The sequence below is a fragment of the Typopeltis vanoorti genome, chromosome 9, assembly GCF_054136105.1.
Source record: "Typopeltis vanoorti isolate ZY-2024b chromosome 9, IOZ_Tvanoo_1.0, whole genome shotgun sequence".
Lineage (NCBI taxonomy): Eukaryota > Metazoa > Arthropoda > Arachnida > Uropygi > Thelyphonidae > Typopeltis > Typopeltis vanoorti.
The window spans coordinates 48,368,889-48,391,379 of NC_143557.1; the positions used below are offsets into that span (position 1 = coordinate 48,368,889).

General features: G+C 35.3%; 1 protein-coding gene across 1 annotated transcript in view; it reads right to left on the reverse strand.

Moving 5' to 3' along the window:
• The window catches only part of LOC150103022 (uncharacterized), a 435,119-nt gene that overhangs the window by 27,704 nt on the left and 384,924 nt on the right, over positions 1-22,491 (reverse strand). The window contains exons 29-30 of the mRNA XM_090398054.1: positions 9,071-9,143; positions 4,292-4,413 (exon numbers count right to left, since the gene is read on the reverse strand). Coding sequence (XP_090254180.1) covers positions 4,292-4,413; positions 9,071-9,143 — 195 coding nt within the window. The remainder of the gene's footprint in view (positions 1-4,291; positions 4,414-9,070; positions 9,144-22,491) is intronic.

A 22,491-nucleotide genomic window follows, 5' to 3' on the forward strand; every position in this document is an offset into this window, starting at 1 on the left:
GTGATTGTGATATTCCTTATTTTCGGCAGACAGACATATCTGTCGAATTGTGTATGGAAGAATATATGAGGGACATTACTTACAAGAGACAGCGAGCGAGTGCATTATCAAGTCATATCCTTTTCTCGGCTTATCCTAATGATGAAAACCAAAGTCACAAAGTCTGCTGGGAAAAAATCTACTAACATCTTCCGTTGCAGTGATGAACTAGAGAGAAAAATCGTGGAATTGAGAGAAATCATCTTCAATCCTGTTCATCTAAATAACAACTTGAGCTACAACCTCCCAGATAGTCATTCAGCTGTAATTAAGTACTGGCATTCACGTGAGGCTGCAAGCACGCACTCTCCCAACAATGCAACAAACGAAAGAACAGCTTCAAATACAACTACAACGTTTTCATGCTAATTATGTATAGAGACTGTTTATGTTGTTCATAGTTTTTTAACCTTCAATGTTTAGTGTTTTTTCTTTCTTTTATAATGTCACCTGAAGAAGGCTGTTACAGGCCAAAACTAGTAGTGTTTTTATATTAAAACCTTTTTACTTAAATCTTGGTTCTACTCATTCAATTTTTTCATAAAACTATATATATATATATATATATATATATATTCCTCCCTCCCCCCAATTCTCTGGTGAATAGTGTATTACATGCAGTTTTTGCTTTTCTGGAATTCATAATAGTGCATCATGGTATAAAACATCAAGAGAAAAAAATGTGTAATCAATTTATTGAACTTAGTAATATTCTGCTGGTTTTCTACTCAGTATTTTAGAGCACAAATTATAATGGTGTCAAACACACAATCACTCAACTAAATCATTAGAAACAATTCAAACTGTAACTGAAACATATACAAAAGCTTTGTTGGAATGTTTTTTTATAATACCAGAGTTATGCGACCACTAATGGAGTAGTGGTGTAGGAATCTAATGCCTGTATGTATTGATTTTTTTCAAATAGTCAATGATTATGTATCATCTGATAGATGGTTACTAAAGTATATCTAACAATGGAATACTTTTATTCTTGGGAGAATGAGTTTAGCATTTGCTGTTAAGGTTTCTTTTATATGCATAAATCGACTAGGGGAGTGTATGGCAGTGCTGTCAATTCATTTACAAAATTTATTGCATCAAGTAAAATAAGTAGAATTAATTTTTTTTAAAAAGAAAACTTTTTTTGAGTACAACATTAAGCAATAATAACATAAAAATCATCAGAAGTCTGGTTTATTGAGTGGTGAGTTTTCTTGTTTGGTTTGTTTGTTCAGTTAATAATTTTATTAATTTTACCCATTTATGTGTGGAATTATCTCTACTATTAAGTGTTAGCCTAAGTGAGGTTATAGCTTCACGTACCTCAACCATACCGGTCTGGTGGGCTGAGTGAAGAGAGGACTAATTCTCGAACTCATAGCTGATCATGAATTTCACAGTGGCATGGTTTGTGGAAAATTTTTAGGTGGATGATAATTTTTGTTATTAGTGTCATACTGCCACTATGCTTACTTGAGGCTCAAAAAAGTCTAGAGTAGAATTTCCAGATTACATAGTCCTTCACCTACCCACAGTAATTAAAAAAAAAGTACCATCAAGTTTAAAACTTTTTTTAGGAGGGATTCACATTAAAAAAATACGTGTAAATGGTGGGCAGTTATGAAGTGGTATGAGCATTCTTGAATCGATTATGTTGCATTTTTAATTAAACAAATTTTTCTTTAATCTGTTTGTTGGATTTCTATTGTTGGATTTTTGTCTAGCTTGGTCTAAATCCAGCTTTTCACCAATTTTCCTTTTCTTAAGTATGTTTGTGTAAATCTTTCTTGGAACAGTCCTCTGTCTCATATGTAGTTTTATTCCCTTTTTTTATACACTGGTACCAGAGCTCTACTCCAATATGAAATCCAATCTTGTGAATTCAAAGCAGCAGTGTAATCACTCCAAGATTTCTATATAGCCATATTTTAGCATTTCAGATTTCTGATGTCATTTTCTACCTTAATCATTAAAATATATTTGTTATATTTTATGATTATATAATGGTTAGCATATCCACTCTCCTGCCAAAAGGCTGCAAGTTCGAATCCTGCAGTGGGCATGGATGTCTGTGAAAATACTAGTGGTGGTGGTGGGCGGTAGATGGCGTTGGTGTAGATGATGGAGACAGAGAGTTGTAGAGTAGGCGCTCTCCCTCCAGTGGTGTAGCTAGAGCTTTTTTGTCGTCCGGAGCAGTTCCTGAGTTTGCCACCCCTCTCAATACACACCAAAAATACTACAAAAAGTCAAAACGACGTATAGGAAAATAAATTAAAACACCATGCTTATGTTTACTTTAGTTGTAAGTATAGTTGTTAAAAACTAATTATTAATTAAGTAATAAAAGTACTAAGTTAACATAAATAAAAGAATCGTCAAAAAAAAATTTGTGTCTCATGTGAAAAGTGCCACCCAGGGCGGACTGCCCCCCCCTAGCTATGCCACTGTCTCAGTCAATGAGTCTTTCGACTTCCTGGAGGGGTCACGTAATAATAATAATAATAATTGTTAAAAGTAATTACTCTAGAGACATGAAGTATCCTTTTCTTCAGTTTTTATAATTTTCAATTCCTTTTGTTGTACTCTTTTCTCTATTTCTAAGCTTTTCTTAGAAAGGAGAAAAGGTATGGATGGTAAAATCAAAACATTTTACTAACCATATCTTCTATAACCTCTCCACAATCTTTCTGTGTATTTGTTTAGCTACTTTTATTACCTAACTTTGTTATATTTTATTCTATATTCTCAATGAGCATATGCTGACTTATTAGCTGAATTTTTTTGTATCACTCCTTCTTTTCATGGATTGTTTTAATTTCCTATCTCCACCATGGAGTTTTTATTTGCCCCCCTCCCCCCTTTTTTTTGATAACTTTACCATGTGCTTCCCTGGATGAGTCAGCCATTTTTTCAGTTTTGCTACTTGGTATCTATGGCTTGGTTCTTGTCTTCAAACTGTTTCACTTTAACCACCATCAATATTTGCATATTTGAGTGCACCCGACATTTGTTTGATATGTTCTTTTCAAAACTTGAGTATGAATTTTTCTTTTCAATGGGATATTCTTCTTGCTCAACTAGGTAGTGGTGCTGGTCACTTCCTGCTTCAAATGCCCTGAAAAGCGATCTTGAAAGACATCATGATTAATCAATAAGGGATTTCTTGTTCTGTGTGTTCTTTTCATCCAAATTTCTGTATTTTTCTGTGGGAACATTCACTGTTTGTAAATAAATAACCATCCAAACGACAAGAAAAAATCTAGCAATCTAGGCAGGTGTTGGCCTTATCCTGCTCTTTTCTTCTATATTTGCAAAAGTTTATGTCTATGCCCAATTTCCTAGTTTATTTGTTAGATTTCTAATAAGGACTAACTTTTTCTTTTATTATATATGTTGCTTTTCTCTTAATGCTTGAAAAAAATTCTTCCACTTCTATGAAAACAGCAAACAGTTATAAAAACAAATAAAACTCCAAATTAATAATATCCATAACAGAGTTTATTATAGAATAAAGAATTAGGAAACCTTATAATCAAGCATCTAATTGCCATTTCATGTTAGAGCTATAAGTTTTTAGATCTGAGGCATACCTTGATTTAAGTTGTCATTTACCTGCTTATACTTTTTTTACACAGTACTCCATGCAGCTTCACATATTTTCCACTACCATAATATACGGTACATATTCCCCAAGACATTTCTTTCTTGCTTGAGGACATTATATCTAATTTCAGTTATATAACATAAAAACACCCAATAAAAACAGGGTTGATGAAAAGAATGCTAAGTCTGTTTCATCAACACCGATTAATGAAACTTAGTAACCTTTATTTAGTATTCTGTACTCATTTACTTATATATCTTTCTGACAATCAATTTCTTGATCTCCCTAGTTTCATTAATAAGCAAAAGAATCAGAGAGATCAAGGAAATGATTGTCAGAAAGATAATCCCCCCCCCCACATAAACATAAATGTTATTCAAAATAAATATGTATTAAATTACATTGCAATAAAGACTAAGTTGTACAGTCAATTCTCACTATAGCAAATATCATTATAGAAAACTCACTAAGATGAATAGCATTAATTTTATTTAAAAAAATATTCACTATTGTAAATCTTTCACTATAACCAACTGTCCATTGGTCCAGTATATTCCAGGTTTATTATAATGAAAATAAACTGTACTTCACTGAAATTATAGGATTACAATGATTACTACTGTGCACATGGGGATGCCAGCATACCTCTATTATTTCTTTTCCCCTGATAACTGCTTTATAATATTCCCGTTTAGATTTTCCCTTTGACCCAGTGGTACGAATACTTTTTCCATACCATTGCCATGTTTGCTGAGACAATATACAGTCTGAAAAGAAATGTAAACAAAAACTGTGTAGGTAAACATTTCTGCTTAAAAAAAATATTTATTATCATTAAGAATTACAATTTGTAATTAGTAATTCAAAATTGCTAAAATTACAAACAATTACATGCAAAACAGATTTCACAATAGCATCTGCTTTATTTATTAGCATGGAGAGAATGGCATAAATAGTACTCATACTTAACAACTCTATTGCTTAAACGTGGAGAGATAGTTTGAGCTTGTTATCCTGCCTGAATTATATCTAGGGAATGGATGAACTAAAGCAGGCTCACATTCTTCTCTTATTGGAGGCCACACAAAAACTATCAGCCTTTATACAGTCGATTCTTACTATGTTCTAACACTGTTAGAACAAACTCACTCACTATAATAAACTACTGAGAAGTGCAGATGAAAGCACCGTAAACACAATGTTGTTCCAAAGGAAATTCACTATTAGTGAACTAACAACTATAACACTTCTGTAATTATATTGCATTTATGCATTAAAAAATCCCATCCCAACTGCAATTTGTGAGCCATACAGTGCACAAATTAATCATCTAGAACAGGAGTTGGCAAACTATGGCTGAAGGCCTTATCTGGCACTTGCCTATTACTGTATGATCACAAACTAAAGGATGATTTTGTTGAAAGTTTATTTTTCACTTGGTCCGAATATAACATATTTAGTTTAATCCTTTATTCAAGTGTGTGCAAACAGAGTTTGCGCCTGAAAGTATCTTCAGGACTGGGGTAAAGTGGTACAACACCGGGCGACTCCTTGAAAAGGTGGAGCAAGCTACCAACAATCCTATCTCAGTATCTCCCATAATGCAAAACACATCTCCTTGCAGATATGTATAATGTTATGCATTAAGGGAAGGGCCACTACCCAGACTAGTTTCGACCTTTATTGAGGTCTCTTCAGTGGAAGACAGGCCCAAGTGGAGATACCGAGGCAGAAGATTAGCAAGGTCATCTCCTCCTATAGGAGCTGCCAAACGGTGTGCCACCTTTTTATTAAATTACTCTGGATTTAGAGAAAGATGTTGAAAGTTTATTTTTCACTTGGTCCAAATATAATAAATTTAGTTTAATCCTTTATCCAAGTGTGTGCAAACAAAGTTTGCGCCTGAAAGTATCTTCAGGACTGGGGTAAAGTGGTACAACACCGGGCGACTCCTTGCAAAGGTGGAGCAAGATACCAATAATCCTATCTCAGTATCTCCCATAATGCAAAACACATCTCCTTGCAGATATGTATAATGTTATGCATTAAGGGAAGGGCCACTACCCAGACTAGTTTCGACCTTTATCGAGGTCTCTTCAGTGGGAGCCAGGCCCAAGTGGAGATACAGGAGGAGATGACCTTGCTAATGCTTCTGCCTCGGTATCTCCACTTGGGCCTGGCTTCCACTGAAGAGAGACCTCAATAAAGGTCGAAACTAGTCTGGGTAGTGGCCCTTCCCTTAATGCATAACATTATACATCTCTGCAAGGAGATGTGTTTTGCATTATGGGAGATACTGAGATAGGATTGTTGGTAGCTTGCTCCACCTTTGCAAGGAGTCGCCCGGTGTTGTACCACTTTACCCCAGTCCTAAAGATACGTTCAGGCGCAAACTTTGTTTGCACACACTTGGATAAAGGATTAAACTAAATTTATTATAAAGGATGATTGTTAAACAAATTTCCTGACAGAATTATGAAACTGCTGTTTCAGTATCCCTAGAGCTAAATAGTGTAGTGTTGATGTGATGCCCCATATATGTAGTTGTGGCAGGAGCAACATATTGTACTCTCGTTGCTGTGTGCTGCCACCAATGCCAATCAGTCACAGTGCCAATTTGACAGTGTTTTGAGCGTCATGTGCTTTTTAATCAGTCAAACATATCACAAGTTTAAATCAGTGAATGTTGATAAATATTTGGTTATACTTGTAAATTCAGTATAGATGTTTTGAGGAAAAGACCGATCAATTTTGATCAAAGTTTTTAAGTAATTACCACCAAGCACCCATCATGTCAAAATCTCATTATAGGTTAACCTTATTTGATAAACATTTGCAACTGATTTTGATGGTTGGAAACACTAACTCTGAACCCCAATTTAGCATAATTATTTCTTGCAAAACGAAATTCCATGCTTCACACTAATTTTCCAAAAAACTGTTTGTGCATAATTACATTCTATGTTTTGTTAATAAAAATATGTAAATTTTATAAATCATTTTACAAAATGCTTGCTCCAGACATCCAGAATATCCTTACCTGCATTTTTACATATTACTTGTCACCTTTGTGATATCTGATTTTTTTTACTACTCTTTCCTCCATTACTAAGTGTTTTCTCTTTGATTTTAATAGAACCAAAATCAAAGATTTTGTTTAATTTATGCATGCTGTTATATTAATAGTCTAAGATAACAGATGTGTTTGTCAGATTTGAATTTTCATTCTTTAGATACTTTCCTTGTTTATGACAATCAGAATTTTGCATAAATTTCACAAAATTTTCTTTTCTATTCTATTCTACTTCAGCATTTCAGTGATGAAGATTAGCAAAATTCAAATTCCAAGAGTATTGGATAATGTATTTGCACTAGTGAAAAAATGATAGAGATAGTTTCTCCTTGCGAAAAAGATAACAGCATCATTTTTAAAAAACATCATCCTTCAGATGTTCTTTTATATTTCATTATGCACTAAACTGAATCAGCTTTTACAATGTAACACATAAAGATTTGTAGAGTATTATGACATATTGAAGTTCAATGCTTGAATATTACATATCTCCAGCAACACTAATCTGGTCACATTTAAACTTGCATATAAGAATTGCATGTGCCAAATTGTATTAAATTTTAAAGAAACTGTTTCTTTTATGAATGGTTTAATCAAGCTCTTATATCCTTATTTATTACTAAAAACAAATTCAGAACATATTTCTGAAAATGAAATACTGATGTATCTAGTTGTCCTGCAACATTCATTCTTGTCTAAATATGAATGTTGATTTAGCATATTTGCATATAATGCTCTATATGAATTCAAAAGAGAAAATAAAACATAGTTACAAAGCACATTCAAGAATGTGTTTATGCAAAATGTTTTAGATATCTGTAGACATTGTGGATATCGCATGTTTGAACATAATGTTTCGCATTGGTGTGAACAAGAAGTGATTCTCTTAGAAAGTGTTCTACAAGTAATAGTTGGTCATGTGTCACCATTATTTATGTACCTTTAACATGAGAGGTCTCCAAAGTGTACCACTTATTAGCTTTCTTGCAGATTGGAGGTGTCAAGTAATAATAATAATTTTTGAGATTCCAAAAGCAGCACAGATACAATGGATGGCATTACACTATCAATAATGGAACCAGCCAGTTATGAAAGCATAGTATATCAACTTTCAATTTCTAAAATGCATGTAGAATAATCGATATTTTGTAAAGTTCAGTAACAATAATAATTTCAAAAATTCCAAACTGTGGTAACCTGAAGTTGTGTGTGCATGCAAGACTGAGATAGAGAGAGAGAGAGAGAGAGAAACAAATTGTATGCATTTAATAAGGTTAAATATCTTTATTACTTTTAATTATATATTTGGTTTAATCCTTTATCCAAGTGTAAGCAAACAAAGTTTGTGCTTGAAGTATTTTCAGGACTGGAGCAACTCATGGCAAAGGTGGTATAACTTCTCATCACGTGCCTTAGTATCCCATAATGCAAAGCACATCTTCTTGCAGACATGCATAATGCTATGCATTAAGGGAAGGGTCACTACCCAGACCAGTTTCAACCTTTATTGAGGTCTCATCAGTGGGAGCCAGACCCAGAGGTAGTGATACTAAGGTGGAAGTAATGGAGAAGTCATATTTCCATACACAAGTTGCCAAAAAGGCATCACACCTTATTATTAAAATTCTCTGGATTAGAGATAAGTTGACTGAAGTTTTTTCACTTGGCTGTGCTACCAATTATATATTTGGTTTAATCCTTTATCCAAGTGTAAGCAAACAAAGTTTGCGCCTGGAACTGGGGCAACAAGTGGAAAAGGTGGTATAACTTCTCATCACTTGCCTTAGTATCCCATAATACAAAGCACATCTCTGGACACGTCCCAGTCCTGAAAATACTTCAGGTGCAATTGATTGCTTACCCTTGGATAAAGGATTAAACTAAATATATAATTGATAGTACAGTCAAGTGAAAAAACTTCCATTAACTTATCTCTAATCCAGAGAATTTTAATAATAAGGTGTGACAACTTTTGGCAACTTGTATATGGAAATACGACTTCTCCATTACTTCCATTTTAATATCACCACCTCTGGGTCTGGCTCCCATAAATGAGACCTCAATAAAGATTGAAACTGGTCAGGATAGTGACCCTTCCCTTAATGCATAGCATTATACATGTCTGCAAGGAGATGTGCTTTGCATTATGGGATACTAAGGCAAGTGGTGAGAAGTTATACCACCTTTGTTATGAGTTGCCCCAGTCCTGAAAATATTTTAGGTGCAAACTTTGTTTGCTTACACTTAGATAAAGGATTAAACCAAATATATAATTGGTAGCACAGCCAAGTGAAAAAACTTCCATCATCTTTATTACCTTAGAACAAAATCAATGCTGTTTAGAAACTTACTTGAAAATTTAATTTTTTCTCCTGGAGGAAAGATATTTTCTGCTTTAACACAAGTCATATTACTTACTGATATCTGAAAGATAATTACTAGTCATAAGTATTTGCTCCATCATATTAGAAATAATATTTACAGTATTCAAAAATGGAAATTATTAACATTTAAAAATAACCTGAAACTCAGAGAAACAAGTTATTTCTTTCATTATCACATACGAGGGTGGTCTGAAAAGTTCTCGGCCTAACAATGAAAAAACGCATTTATAATTTCAAAATTATTTTTATTTTTCAACATAATCTCTCTTAAGACTAATACATTTATTCCAGTGATGCTCCAATGCCATTATCCCATCCCTGTAGTGGTTCTCAGTAAGATCTGCAAAATACCCCTCTACAGCTGCAATCACCTCTTGATTCGAAGTAAAACGCTGACCAGTGAAGAAGAGTTTTAGTTTGGGGAAGAGATAGCAGTCAGAGGGAGACAAATCTGGGGAATAGGGTGGATGTTCCAACAATTCATAGTGCAGATCCCTTAATTTTTCCCATTGCCAAAACACCTTTATGGGCAGGTGCATTGTCCTGATGAAAGATGATTTTTTTCTTCTGCAAACTGGGTGTTTTCTCATGAATTTTTTCAGCTAGTTTGGTTAAAAGATCAGGAATAATATTCCCCGGTTATTGTTTTACCCTTTTCAAGATAATTAATAAACAAAATGCCTTTAGCATACCAAAACACCAATGCCATGACCTTTCCTGCTGATGGAACCGACTTTTTGGCACTGAACAACTGGCTTCTGTCCACTGTTTTGACTGCTATTTGGATTCTGGCATGTAATGATGAATCCAAGGTCTATACTAACAAATCGATGCACAAAATAAGTTTTATTCTTGTTAAAATGCTCCAAGCACTGTTCAGAGATATTCATGCGGGTGTGTTTTTGATCTGCTGTGAGCAAGTGTGGCACCCATCTTGTGCAAAGCTTTTTCATTTGCAATTCTTCAAGCAAAATATATCCTACATGTTCTTTTGAAATGCCTATAGTCTCAGCAATTTCACACACTTTGACTTGCCGGTCATCCAATACCATATTGTGCACTTGATCAATGATTTCTGGTGTTGTTACACTTTTTGGACATCCTTCATGCGGATCATCTTCAAGGCTGGTATGGTCAGGTTTAAACTCGGCAGCCCAGGAGAAAAGTGCCCATAAACTTTTATGAACTTGAAATGAATTTCTTTGGTGTTAAACCTTCTTTTACAAAGAATTTTATAACCACACAGTACTCAATTTATCCATTTCAAGGGATACAGACAACACTTTTGCTTCACATAGCTGTATAAAGCAAACTACTTGATAGAATGACTTTCAATTTCACATGGATGCTTATGACAGATGTACTAACTTAGAAAGAAAAAAAAATCTTGCCAATAGTGTTGCCCTCTATGGTCGAGGCCACCTTTTCAGACCACCCTAGTATTTATCATTTACAAAGATATGTGCAACAGTATTTATAATGTTATCAGAATGAAAAGACAAATGCTCTAATGCACATACAAAAACTGCCTTGAAGTCTAGGCAGATATAATTGAAAACTTTTTTCTTCCATGAACTGTCTTCTTTGTAATCAAGACCATTATGATGAAAGACTACTCTTCCCTTTTATGCAGATGTAAACCAGTTTGTGCTTGAAACGAGGTAGGATGATATAGGTACAATATATCTTTATATTTCTGCAAATGTCAGCAGTTTCCAACCTTTTTTTTTTTTTGCTTGATCACTTTTTTTTACACATATTCTTCTCTAATGTCCTTCTATTCTTTGTGCCATTTGAAATATAAATTAACAAATTAGTGATAATTAATGATAAGCTATGGGTTGTTTTGGAATTTGGCACTAAGGTTATGACACAAAAATGTAATGTGTTCTGCATGTGCTCTTCACCTGTTTTGTGGGACTACTAATTAAAGACACACAAACATACATCAACTTTTACACTTCTGAAATGACAGTAGTCTTGAAACATTACAATAATGATATTTCTATCATGACACAATACAACTTGAATTTAATATCACTGAAAATGGAAACGAGCTACATGCTTTTTGGATAAAAACACATCAAAACATCTGATTTCATTGTTCACTCAAAATGCTTGTTTAATACAATACACAGAGCATGGCTGTTGATCTCCACAGTGTTTTCAAAACCACCAAAGAAATAACTGTAATGCTGCCATTATTAGTATAACAAACCACTGCCCTAAACCATTCCACAGTCTAAATATTAAAGTGATAATCTTACATACCTTTAATATTTAAAAGCATCCTGCTTTTTTTTTTTCCCCCAAAATCACTTTGAACTACTTTAAGTACTTTAAACACTGACCACGGGTATATCATTTAAATAATTTGAACTCATTCATTATGACTAATAAAACAGCTATTAAGCAATTGAAGGTAATGACTTCTATGAATGAACGATTTACTGCATGCCACCTGACAGAGAAAGGGACATGGGTTTAAATTTCATATGCCTTTTTCAGGCAGTGATACATCAATTAATCATAAGCTAGAGAAAGCTTATTTTGTCTAGATAATTTGCAGATCAAAAGAATGTCAATTGAAGTGCCTGACTGAACCTGTTAAGTTTGAGCAGTGAGTGGTAATGCATAATTATGCATTAGGAACAATAATTATGCATTAGTAGCACTTGATTTTTATACAAGAATGAAATGCATTTCTCACAAGTGCAGATCAAAGGAAGAAAACTGAAGAAAAAGATTTTATAACTTTAATAAAAGAAGACTATAACTTTAATATAATCCTTATTAACCCTGCAGAGATTGGGGTTGAAAAGATTGCAGCGTAGGTTGCGTGTATCTGAGAGATACATTCATTACTAGTATGTACTAAAATGCGATAAAAAAAAAAAACGCTGCAAATATAATACATGATGGTTTATTTATTTTCAGTTACAATCTAGAAATTATTGAACAAAGAAACAAAGGAAAAAAAAACAATAAAAAAAGAAAAACTAAACCAATACTATACTAACATTGGAGTTCGTGGTATACAGTATATCAAGTTCTCGGTATATCAAGTAACAAAATCGCTGAATCTCTTCAACATCTGATGGATTATCCAATCGATATATTTTTCCAGTCATTTTCAATGGTAAATTAAAAAAAATCAACTATATTGACATCAGAGTTCGCAGTATCTCTCAGATACAATTTACTATGAAATATCACACGCATGTTAAACCAAAACTGACCGCATAAACAGTGTGTGGAATATCACTCATAATACAGGATGTCCCAAAATTCACGCAAGAAGTAATTTTGATAGAAAACACAGGTTTTTAATTAAAAATTGTAATTTCTTATTGATTCATAAAGTATACAGTATAGGGTTATGCATGGAATAGCATATCGGGTAAATGGCCTCCATGGCTTTGCTGGCACATACGCACTCTTTTGTTGAAATTTTCCATGACCGTTTTGCATAAATGTGGCTGAATTTTTTTGATACAGCGCTCAATTTCCTCCTTCAAGGCATGGGTGGTCGTGGGCTTGTTGGCATAAACCTTAGACTTCAAGAAACCCCAAAGAAAAAAGTCCAATGCCATTAAGTCACATGATCTGGGCGGCCAATTCTGATCACCAAAACGAGAAATTACACGACCAGGAAATGACTCATGCAGTAATTGAAATGTTTCTCGGGCTGTATGGCATGTGGCAGCGTCTTGTTGAAACCACATATCGTCCACATCCATATCTTGCGATTTAGGCACAAAAAACTGGATTATCATGTCACGATAGCAAGCACCATTAACTGTTATTGCCTTACCAGCCGCATTTTCGAAGAAGAATGGACCGATGATGCCTCTAGCCCAAAATCCACACCAAACAGTGACACGTTGTGGATGCATTTGTTTCTCAACAATCACTCGTGGATTTTCTGAACCCCAAATGCAACAATTTTGTCGATTAACGAAGCCATCAAGATGAAAATGAACCTCATCGCTGAAGATGATTTTGTTCGAAAAATAAGCATCCACTTGTTGTTGTTCCATAATCCGTTCAACGAACTCTCTTCGCTGTGTGTGGTCAGTAGGCTTCAGTTCTTGAGTTAATTGAACTTTGTAAGCATAAAGATGCAAATATTTCGTGAGAATACACTGTAGAGAGCTTCTTGAAATGCCCAATTCAAGACCACGGTGCCGAATTGATGTTCCTGGACTCTCAGCTCTCACGAACTGCTTCGATGTTTTCTGTTGAACGACTTGTTGAAGGATGGCCAGAGTGTATAAGATCACTAATTGATCCAGTTTCCTTGAATTTTTTAATTAATCTTTTCACAGTTGATGAAGTTAAATCACTATTCCGACCATATTTTGTATGAAAATTGCGAACTGTAGCTGCCAAACCTTCATTATTTTTAAAATATTGCTCAACAATGAAAATGCGTTGTTCTTTCGTGTAGTGCTCCATTTTTAATAACCCTGAACTGTCAGCTGTCACACTGTCTTTTTTTTCTCGTTGGCAACACTTTACAGCACAAATGGCGCTAAATTTAAATCTTGCGTGAATTTTGGGACACCCTTTATATGCATGCGCAGCTACTCATGACCTCCAAGCTATACACTGGATATGTGTAAGAATATTTATATTAAACAATTTGTTTGTATCTGTCAGATCAGCAGCGACCTCCGCAGGGTTAATGTTAATAAATAGAAAGTGTCAGCATAAAAAGCATACAAATTCAGACTGTGACGAATTCTTACAGAAAAATATATGAAACGAACTGTAAATTTACAGCCTGTGCAAGCAAAGAAGACAATCAGAATTACAGAGAAGACTAAATTAAAAAATGCAAGCTATATATTCTAACACATTATGCAGCTGTTGTAGAATCTTAAAAAAACATGCTTAAAAGCACATTTGTTGCATAATAGCAATGCTAAGGCTTCTGCATCTCTTGCACATCCAATAGATATGAGGAAACTAGAAAATATGCTATGTTCGAGTTGATGGAAGTAATAAGACATAAAGCCTACCTATTGTAAAAATTTGATGTAGCTTAATAATGCCAGAAAGCCTTACATCAATTTTTACAGAAGTCAAGCACTGTAAGGATGTTATAAAAATAACCTGTATGTCTATGTATATTTAAAACAGTTTGTTAATGTAAATAATCCCTATGGGAATTGTCTCTACTTGCTGCCCTAAAACAGAAAATTCTAGAATGTATTGAACAAAAGGCAATACCTTGCCACCAGAAAACTTTGTATATTTGCTCCTTATAAGGATATGTGAAAGTGTTTTGTGAATGCCACCTGTAAACACTCAAGGTCAGTGTCAGACTGACCGACAAACTTCAGATGCACTTCCACTGCCCGAAACAAATAGGATTAAAGGAGTGTAGAAGATCAAAGAAAGGGTCAGTGACAAGGAAAGAACAAGGGATCGCACTGAAATATTCTGGGTCCCATGTCTTCGTGCAGGGATCCGAAAGAAGGTGAATAAAAGGCGTTGGCCGGTTATCCACAAGTCTTCGGTTATCCATAGGCTGTCACCGGTATCCAAGCGGTTGTCCATCGGATGTAAGCCATCGAGGACGCGACTTCAGGAGAAGTCATGCCAGTGGTCTGAAAGAAAGATGATGGGAGCCTATCCGCCAGGCAAAGCAGACATTTGATGATGAATCTTCGCCGGGAGCTATTGTCCGAGGGGAGAAAATTTTCGAGCGGGAAGAAATTGCTCCGTTAAGTCCAACGCGCATGCAACTACTCCTTAAGCTGATAATCTTCACCCGAAGTGCTGCGAGGACAGTGTCCCAGAAGTGTCAGTAAATCTATCGCTGCCGTAAGAAGGGAGAGAAAAACCTGATATGGGAGAAAATGGTCAGGACTCCAATCCGAAGCCAGGGAATGAGAATATGCAGTGGGTAGCAGCCCTAAAGTGAGTTTGATTTTTTTCTTCCAATTTTGTAGGAGATTTTTTTCTTCCAATTATAGGAGAACTCTAATAGTGGACTGTTAAGATAGGCTGTTGATTTTGAACAGCATTAATGGTTGGATTTAATGTTTAACAAGTAATAGAAGATTATGTGTGTAACAATTAGAGAGAAACAGTTTGTTAGTAGTGCATTTGCCTAGAGTATTATCTTAGTATCGAAGGATCTAACTTTTATATGTAATGATATTCTTATGTGTATAACAGTAAAGAAGTAACTGTTTGTTAAATGCTTAGGATAGTAATTCGATATTGGAAGAGTGGTTATTTATGTGACATAATTTTCATGAATTGAAAGGGCATTTTAACATAATTGTTTTATGTAAAGTTAAACTAAGAAATTTTTCTTTAATGGATTAATAGTGTAAATTGTTTTATGGTAAATAAATGTGTTGTTTAAATGTTAATAGAATGTTGCCTGATATTTAATTCTTTGATGCACTGTTCCGAAAAAAATATTAGAGCCTATTAGCGGGCACCCAGGAGAAAGGATAGTAAAGGATAGATAGTAGACCACGATTGCAGATATTAATTAATTAGGGATAATTTGAATGTAATGGGAAAACCTACTGGACGCACTTACCACTTCATATTACTAGAAAATGGACATCAGTGGTGCAGCTTTTCAAATAAATTTTCTGGTATTCAAAGAATAAGAAGGCAAGTGTGGAAGGCAGTATAGCTTAAAGAGATATAGAGAATAAAATAGACCCCACCCCCATTTACACTATGATATATCTGTGGCCAATGAAAAGTAAATGAACTAGTGTTGAGTATAAAGAAGGATTTACAAAAAACTTTTTTTTGTCCTTATGGGACAGCAGGACAGAATATATGGCAGGAAAATATGATTTTCCTGAAAGGATCTTACACCAGGTAAGGACAACATAACATACAAGCTCCTAATTAAGCTCATTTTCCACCAGTGCATGACCAAGTTTCATGAATAGCAATAGTAGATTGATTGAACCTCAGATTAGACAATTATTAAAAGATGAAGAATTTGAAAGTGTCCCCAAAACAGGACTTTAATCTGGAAATCACTTTGAAATATTGTCAAAAGGTTTGAGGGAAATCAAATGGTACCATGAGATGGCAACTAGGATATCATGAAGATTAACTTCCTTCTCTGTTATACTTTTTTTTGAGAAAATCTTTGTGCAATGAGAATGATGAATGAACAAAGTGAAATGTTTCCACCAGAACATCATTGTAATGAACCAACAATACCAGAGTAAAATGGAATGCTTGTAGGATAGAGGACAAGCATTCCATTTTACTCTGGTATTTTTGGTTCATTACAATGATGTTCTGGTAGAAACATTTCACCCTGCTCATTCAACATTCTCACTGCACAAAGATTCATTCCTCAAAACAGGCAAACCGGTCCGTGAATACATATGGATTTATGGTCATAAATGCATACTTAATCCCTCATTAGGAGGGCTCAACCAGTCCTCCAGGACAAATGAGGAATGGTGAATGAACAAAAGGGTCTATATGAATAAATACATAAATAAACTGCACAAAGATTATGGTACAAAGTATATTTAAAAGTGCTTCATTATTATTTTCGCACCAATAAATATAGAAAATTATGCAATATTTAAATTTTGGTTATTTATATTAATTTTTTTGTTTATGTTCATGGCCACAAGGTGGTGCACTATATGTGTTGTATTGTTATTCTTAATTTAATTATTAATATTAGGTTAACTCATTGTAGTTTTTGTTTTATAAGTGTGTATGACTGTCTGAGTTATTTAGTTTTTAAGAAAAACTTGTATTTTTTGTTTAAATTAGATATTGTTATTATGCCACAATACGTTGCAAGCACTGGCGACAAAGATGTCATTCTTGGGTGAACCGATTTACATGATTTTGTACAGTGCAGTTGTGTGTGTGCAATGTATTCATCGTGAAAGTTAAAGACTTTATGGAAGGAGATCGAAACTGGTGGTTAAGTGTGTATTAAATGTTTTGAGAGTGAATGCCAGTTGGGTGGTGAAAACGAAGCAAGTGTTATAAATTAAAGATGCTACAAAATTATATTTTTGGTTTCATCCTTTATCCAAGTGTAAGCAAACAAAAGTTTGCATGTAAAGTCACTTCACGACTGGGCTACTTGTATATAGAGGCTAATGACTTCACATCAATAGCCTTAGTATCCCATAATTAAATGCACATATAATTATGGACATGTATAATGCTATGCATTATGGGAAGAGTCACTACCCAGAAGCAAGTATTAGTAGAGTAGATAATATCAATGGTAGAATGGAAAATGTTAATGGCAGAATTCATGTTTAATGTGCATCATTGAAAATGCAGGAAATGCATTTTCAATGATGCACATTGAAAATGCAGTTAATGAAATGGACCTACATAAGGATGCTTGCAATATGCACACTTGTATATTGCCCTTCAAGGACAAGACATGAAGTAAAAAAGTTGCAGAAATTACAAGATATTAGCAAGGCTAAGAAGAGAAAGAAACAGATGGACCAAGGTAAGAACTGAGATCATGTGAAGAAATGAGACAAACAAGGTAAGGAGAAAATTTGTGTATGGAGACTTTATGATCAGGAGTATTTAATGAAAGTACAACAAAATAATGTTTCCCTGGTGCAAAAATTATTATTATTATTATTATTTCTATCTATATCTGAACCTCCATGGAGTCCAAAGACTCACCGTGGGAGATCCAATCTATTCACACAATCTATCATACCTCTTCTTGAACCCATTTCACAGAAAAAGCACTCACAACTGACTCTGGCAACCCATTCCACTTATTCACCACTCCCTAAGCAAAAAATCTAGTCCTCACACCCCTACTGACCACACATTTATTCAACTTTCAGGGATGACCCCTTGTTGTGGTCCGTCTAGCAAAGTGCTGAAACATTTCCCCTGTATCTATCCTATAAAATCCTTTGAGCAACTTAAATAGTTCTATCATAGCTACTCTTTTTCTCCTATCAACCAGCTTCTGCAATCTACACATTTTCAATCCATCCTCATAGGGAACGTTCCACAGGCCACTCACATCTTGGTCACTCACCTCTGAATCCTCTCCACCAATTTCTCATCCCCAAGAAACCCAGGGGACCAGACTTGAGCACAGTAATCCAAATGTGGGTGTATTAAGGCCTCATAAAGATGAATTACAACTTCCTTATTTCTACTTGTTAATGTGTTCTTCACAAGCCAAGTAATCTTATGGGCAAATTTAGCAACCTTCGCAATATGTCCTCTAAACTTTAACTCTCTGTCTGCCACCACCCCTAAATCTCTAGCTTCAGCTATTTCCTGGAGTACAGTCCATCCATGTGATACACAGCTTGTAATCTATTTATCCCAAAATGCACAACTTTACATTTCTCAACATTAAACTGACACTCATTAACTTTTGCCCACACTGACAGCTTATTTAAATCTTCCTGTAAGCTTTCCACATCACCTATTAATCTACCTAATTTCTCATCATCAGCAAACAACTGAATATTTCCTTTCAGGATATTTCCTATATCATTTAGGTACAAATTAAACAGCAATGGTCCTAGCACTGAACCTTATGGCACACCACTAGTCACCTATTTTCCCTTGATTCTGCCTCTCCATATACAACTTTTTGATATCTGTCCAGCAGCCATCCTCTTATTCACTTAACTAGTATCATATCCATCCCCATTTGTTCTAATTTGCATAACGGTGTTCCATGTGGTATTCTGTCAAATGCCTTTGCAAAATCATCGCGCAGCCATTTTCTTTATCCAACTTAGCTGTTACTCTATTATAAAAAGTTAGTAAATTATGGCATGACCGACCACTTCACAAAGCCATGTTGACCTTCATACAGTATCATATTTTTATCTACCCATTCTTGATTTCTATTTTTTACCAATTTTTCTAGTACTTTTACCACCACACCTACAATACTGATTGGTCTATACTTTATTACTGTAGTCTTAGAACCTCCCTTATGCAAAGGAATAATTTTGCCCTCTTTCCACTCCCCTGGAACTCTACCAGAGCTGAAACTTAAATTAAACAGCTTAGTCAAAGACATTACCAGTTTCCTTGCACATTCTCGCAAAATCCTAAGAACCTCCATTTCATCCACCTCTCTTCCCATGTTAGTGTCTGTCACAAAGGTTAAAGCAGTAACCTCACTTGAATAATATATGCTTGCAAGTGGTAACTCAGTAAATCAACTATTTTATCTGCTTCTGTCCCCTCGGGATCATCATCACTCATTAAGGTTAATCTTCCATAGTTATTCTTCCTCTTACTTGCCACATAACAAAAGAATTCTTTGGGATTTCCTTTGACCGGCTCAGCTAAATTCTTCTCATAATCTCTAATTTTGTCTTCCTTGTCATACTCGTACCTTTCTTGCTTGAGCCTTGTACTGTTCATGAGTTTGCTGGTCACCTTTCTCTTCATACCCTCCACAGCATTTTCTTCTTCTGCAACTTGTGTTTAATGATATTATTCATCCATCTAACTCCTACCCAATTAAACCCCTTACCCTAGGTATACAATTTAATACTGCTTCCTCTAGGTGACCCTTAACAATATCTCGTGCACTACTAACATCCTTACCCTGCAGTATTTTATGCCATAGTACAGATTTAAGCTTTTTCCTAAGCATGTCATAATCACCTGCCCTGTAGTTCTACAAATATCCCTTCTTGATAGAATATTCTTCATGTTTTACAATCTCCCAGTCAAGATGGCATGGTCACTTTCACCAATTGGAGGCAATGTTGTCACCTTGGTTATGGATAACTCTTCTGATCCTATGACCAGGTCCAATACTCTCCCACCCCTAGTCCCCTCCATCACATGTTGCCGTAAGTAATTATCCCTTAGCAGGTGTATAAATTCTGTTTCCTTCATGCCATGTGATCACATTCTTCCTTCCAGTCTATATCTTCATAGTTGAAGTTCCCCATAATAATCACTTGACCTGTATTCACTGTACTAATTTGGTGATGCATGTCTTCCAGATCATCTAAGGAACTCCCTGGTTCACACCAGATTGCTTCAAATAAACAGCTACCCTCCCACCTGTCATTCTATTCTTTTTGGTTATAATTCATCTGCTATTATCAACAGCACTCCACCCACCTAACTTCTCTATCTTTCCTGAAAATACTAAACCCTTCACATTCAATCCTTGTAACTACATCTGCTGCTGTTAGCCAAGTCTCACTAATGCCTATAACTTTTGGTAAGGTTGAACTAACCAATGCCAGAAATTCCTCCCTCGTGTTCCTGATACTTCTGGCATTAGTACACCCTCTGTCCAAAAAGAAACCGAACTTTTTGAAAATAGAAGAAACTAGTGAAGCCACCTCTTGTATCTTTTTGTTGTCAAAAGTGGCAACCTTCATTAGTGTTGTGTCAACTATTTATGACATTCGTTTCATTAGAAGCTGAGTTATAGTGCCAAGAGTGACAGTGTATTTTGATGAACGGTGGGAAAATGAGTTTCAAACAGAGGGCTGCGATTGACTTTTGTGTCAAACTTGGTAAAAGTTTGACACAAAACTAGACCTACCTGGTGTATACCAGGTCCCTTGCAGTTGTAAACTGTCGTACTTTGGCCAAACAGGCAGGACAGTGAATATCAGAATTTCTGAACACAAGGACTACATCCGGTTTTACAAGTATAGCCATTCTGGTCTTGCAGACCATGCTCTGGATACTCGCCACAGAATATGGTGGAAGAAAGCAACAATAATACACCGGAGCAAATAAAAATTCGAAAGATTATTTATGGAATCAGCCTCTGCCCTAAGAAACTCTCCAAACCTCAACAAATTTGGTTGTATGCGACTGCCCCAAATTTGGGAGGCATACATCGCAGACCTTCAGCCCAACGGCCAAGAACGCCTACTTAGCCCGCCAGAGGGCACCATCAGGACTTCTAGGAGAACGATAGCTTCACATCTTCATTCTCAGTTACTGTATTGTTAGTGCCTGTGTGCACCTGCCTTTTTGTAAGTTCCTTTAGAAAATGGCAATGTGACATTGCCGAAATATCGGAAATATCTATTAAAGTATAATTTAATTCATATTCGGATCTACGTTGTTTCAATTCCCTAAGTGATTTAGAAATGCATAACCAACGTATAAGCCTGTTTACGAGAAACTTGGTAAAAGTTTTACCAAAATGCATCAGATGCTTCAAAAAGCATACAGTGGTGAATGTTTATCCCGTACTCAAGTTTACGAGTGGTTTAAGAGATTTCAAAGTGGTCGTGAGATGCCTGAGGACGACGAAAAGCCAGACCGTTTAAAAACTGGACTGACTGAGCAAAGTTAACATCCAAAAAGTGTGTGATTTCATCAAAGAAAACCTGAAATAGTCTGTGAGATTGATTGCAGATGAATTGGGGATTCCAAAATCAACTGTGCATAACATTTTTATTCAGAGTTTGGGCCTTCATAAATTGAATTCGCGATTTGATCCCCACAAATTGACCGACGACCAAAAAATTTATCGAATTGAACACTGCAAGGACCTCATTAAAACTGTTCGTAAGGACTCAAACTTCCTTGAAATGATCGTTACTGATGACGAAACATGGTGTTTTGAGTATGAGCCTGAAACAAGTGCCAGAGTGCTGAGTGGAGACCACCAGAAGAGGGACATCCAAAAAAAAAAGTCGTTTGGAGAAGTCAAAAGTAAAGACAATGCTGATTTGTTTCTATGATTTCAAGGGCATTATCGACAAAGAATTCGTTCCACCTGGCCAAATGGTCAATGATGAGTTTTATCTTGAAGTTTTGAAGCGATTGATAGAGAGAATTCATCGCATACGGCATGAATATCGTGATGCAGGCAGCTGGGTCACTTTTGCACAACAATGCACCATCTCATCATTCGAACATAGCGAGACAGTTTTTGGGCAAAAATCAAGTTTATGTGATGGATCATTCGCCTTAATTAATTAATTAATTAATTTGTATTCATCTGATTTAGCACCCTGTGACTTCTTTCTCTTCTACCGACTTCATTTGCCAATGAAAGGAAAGCGATATGACACCATTGAAACGTTCAAGCGGCAGTAACCACAACCCTCAACAGTATCCCAAAAACCGATATAAAAAACTCATTTAACAAATTAATTGACTGTGCTGCCAAACACTGTATCGAAGCTGAGGGAGAGTATATTGATTGAAATAAATGATTTGAATAATTATAATTGGCCTATGTTTTGTTTTCTATTAAAAGTTCGGTTTCTTTTTGGCCAGAGAGTATATATAGAAACGGCAACATCCCTTTATTCCCCCAACCACCTTTACTTTTTGAATCGACTACCTTATACAATATTTTAGCTTGAAAGACAAGATTCCTCACTTGGTCATTCTCATACTCACTTGCTTCATGG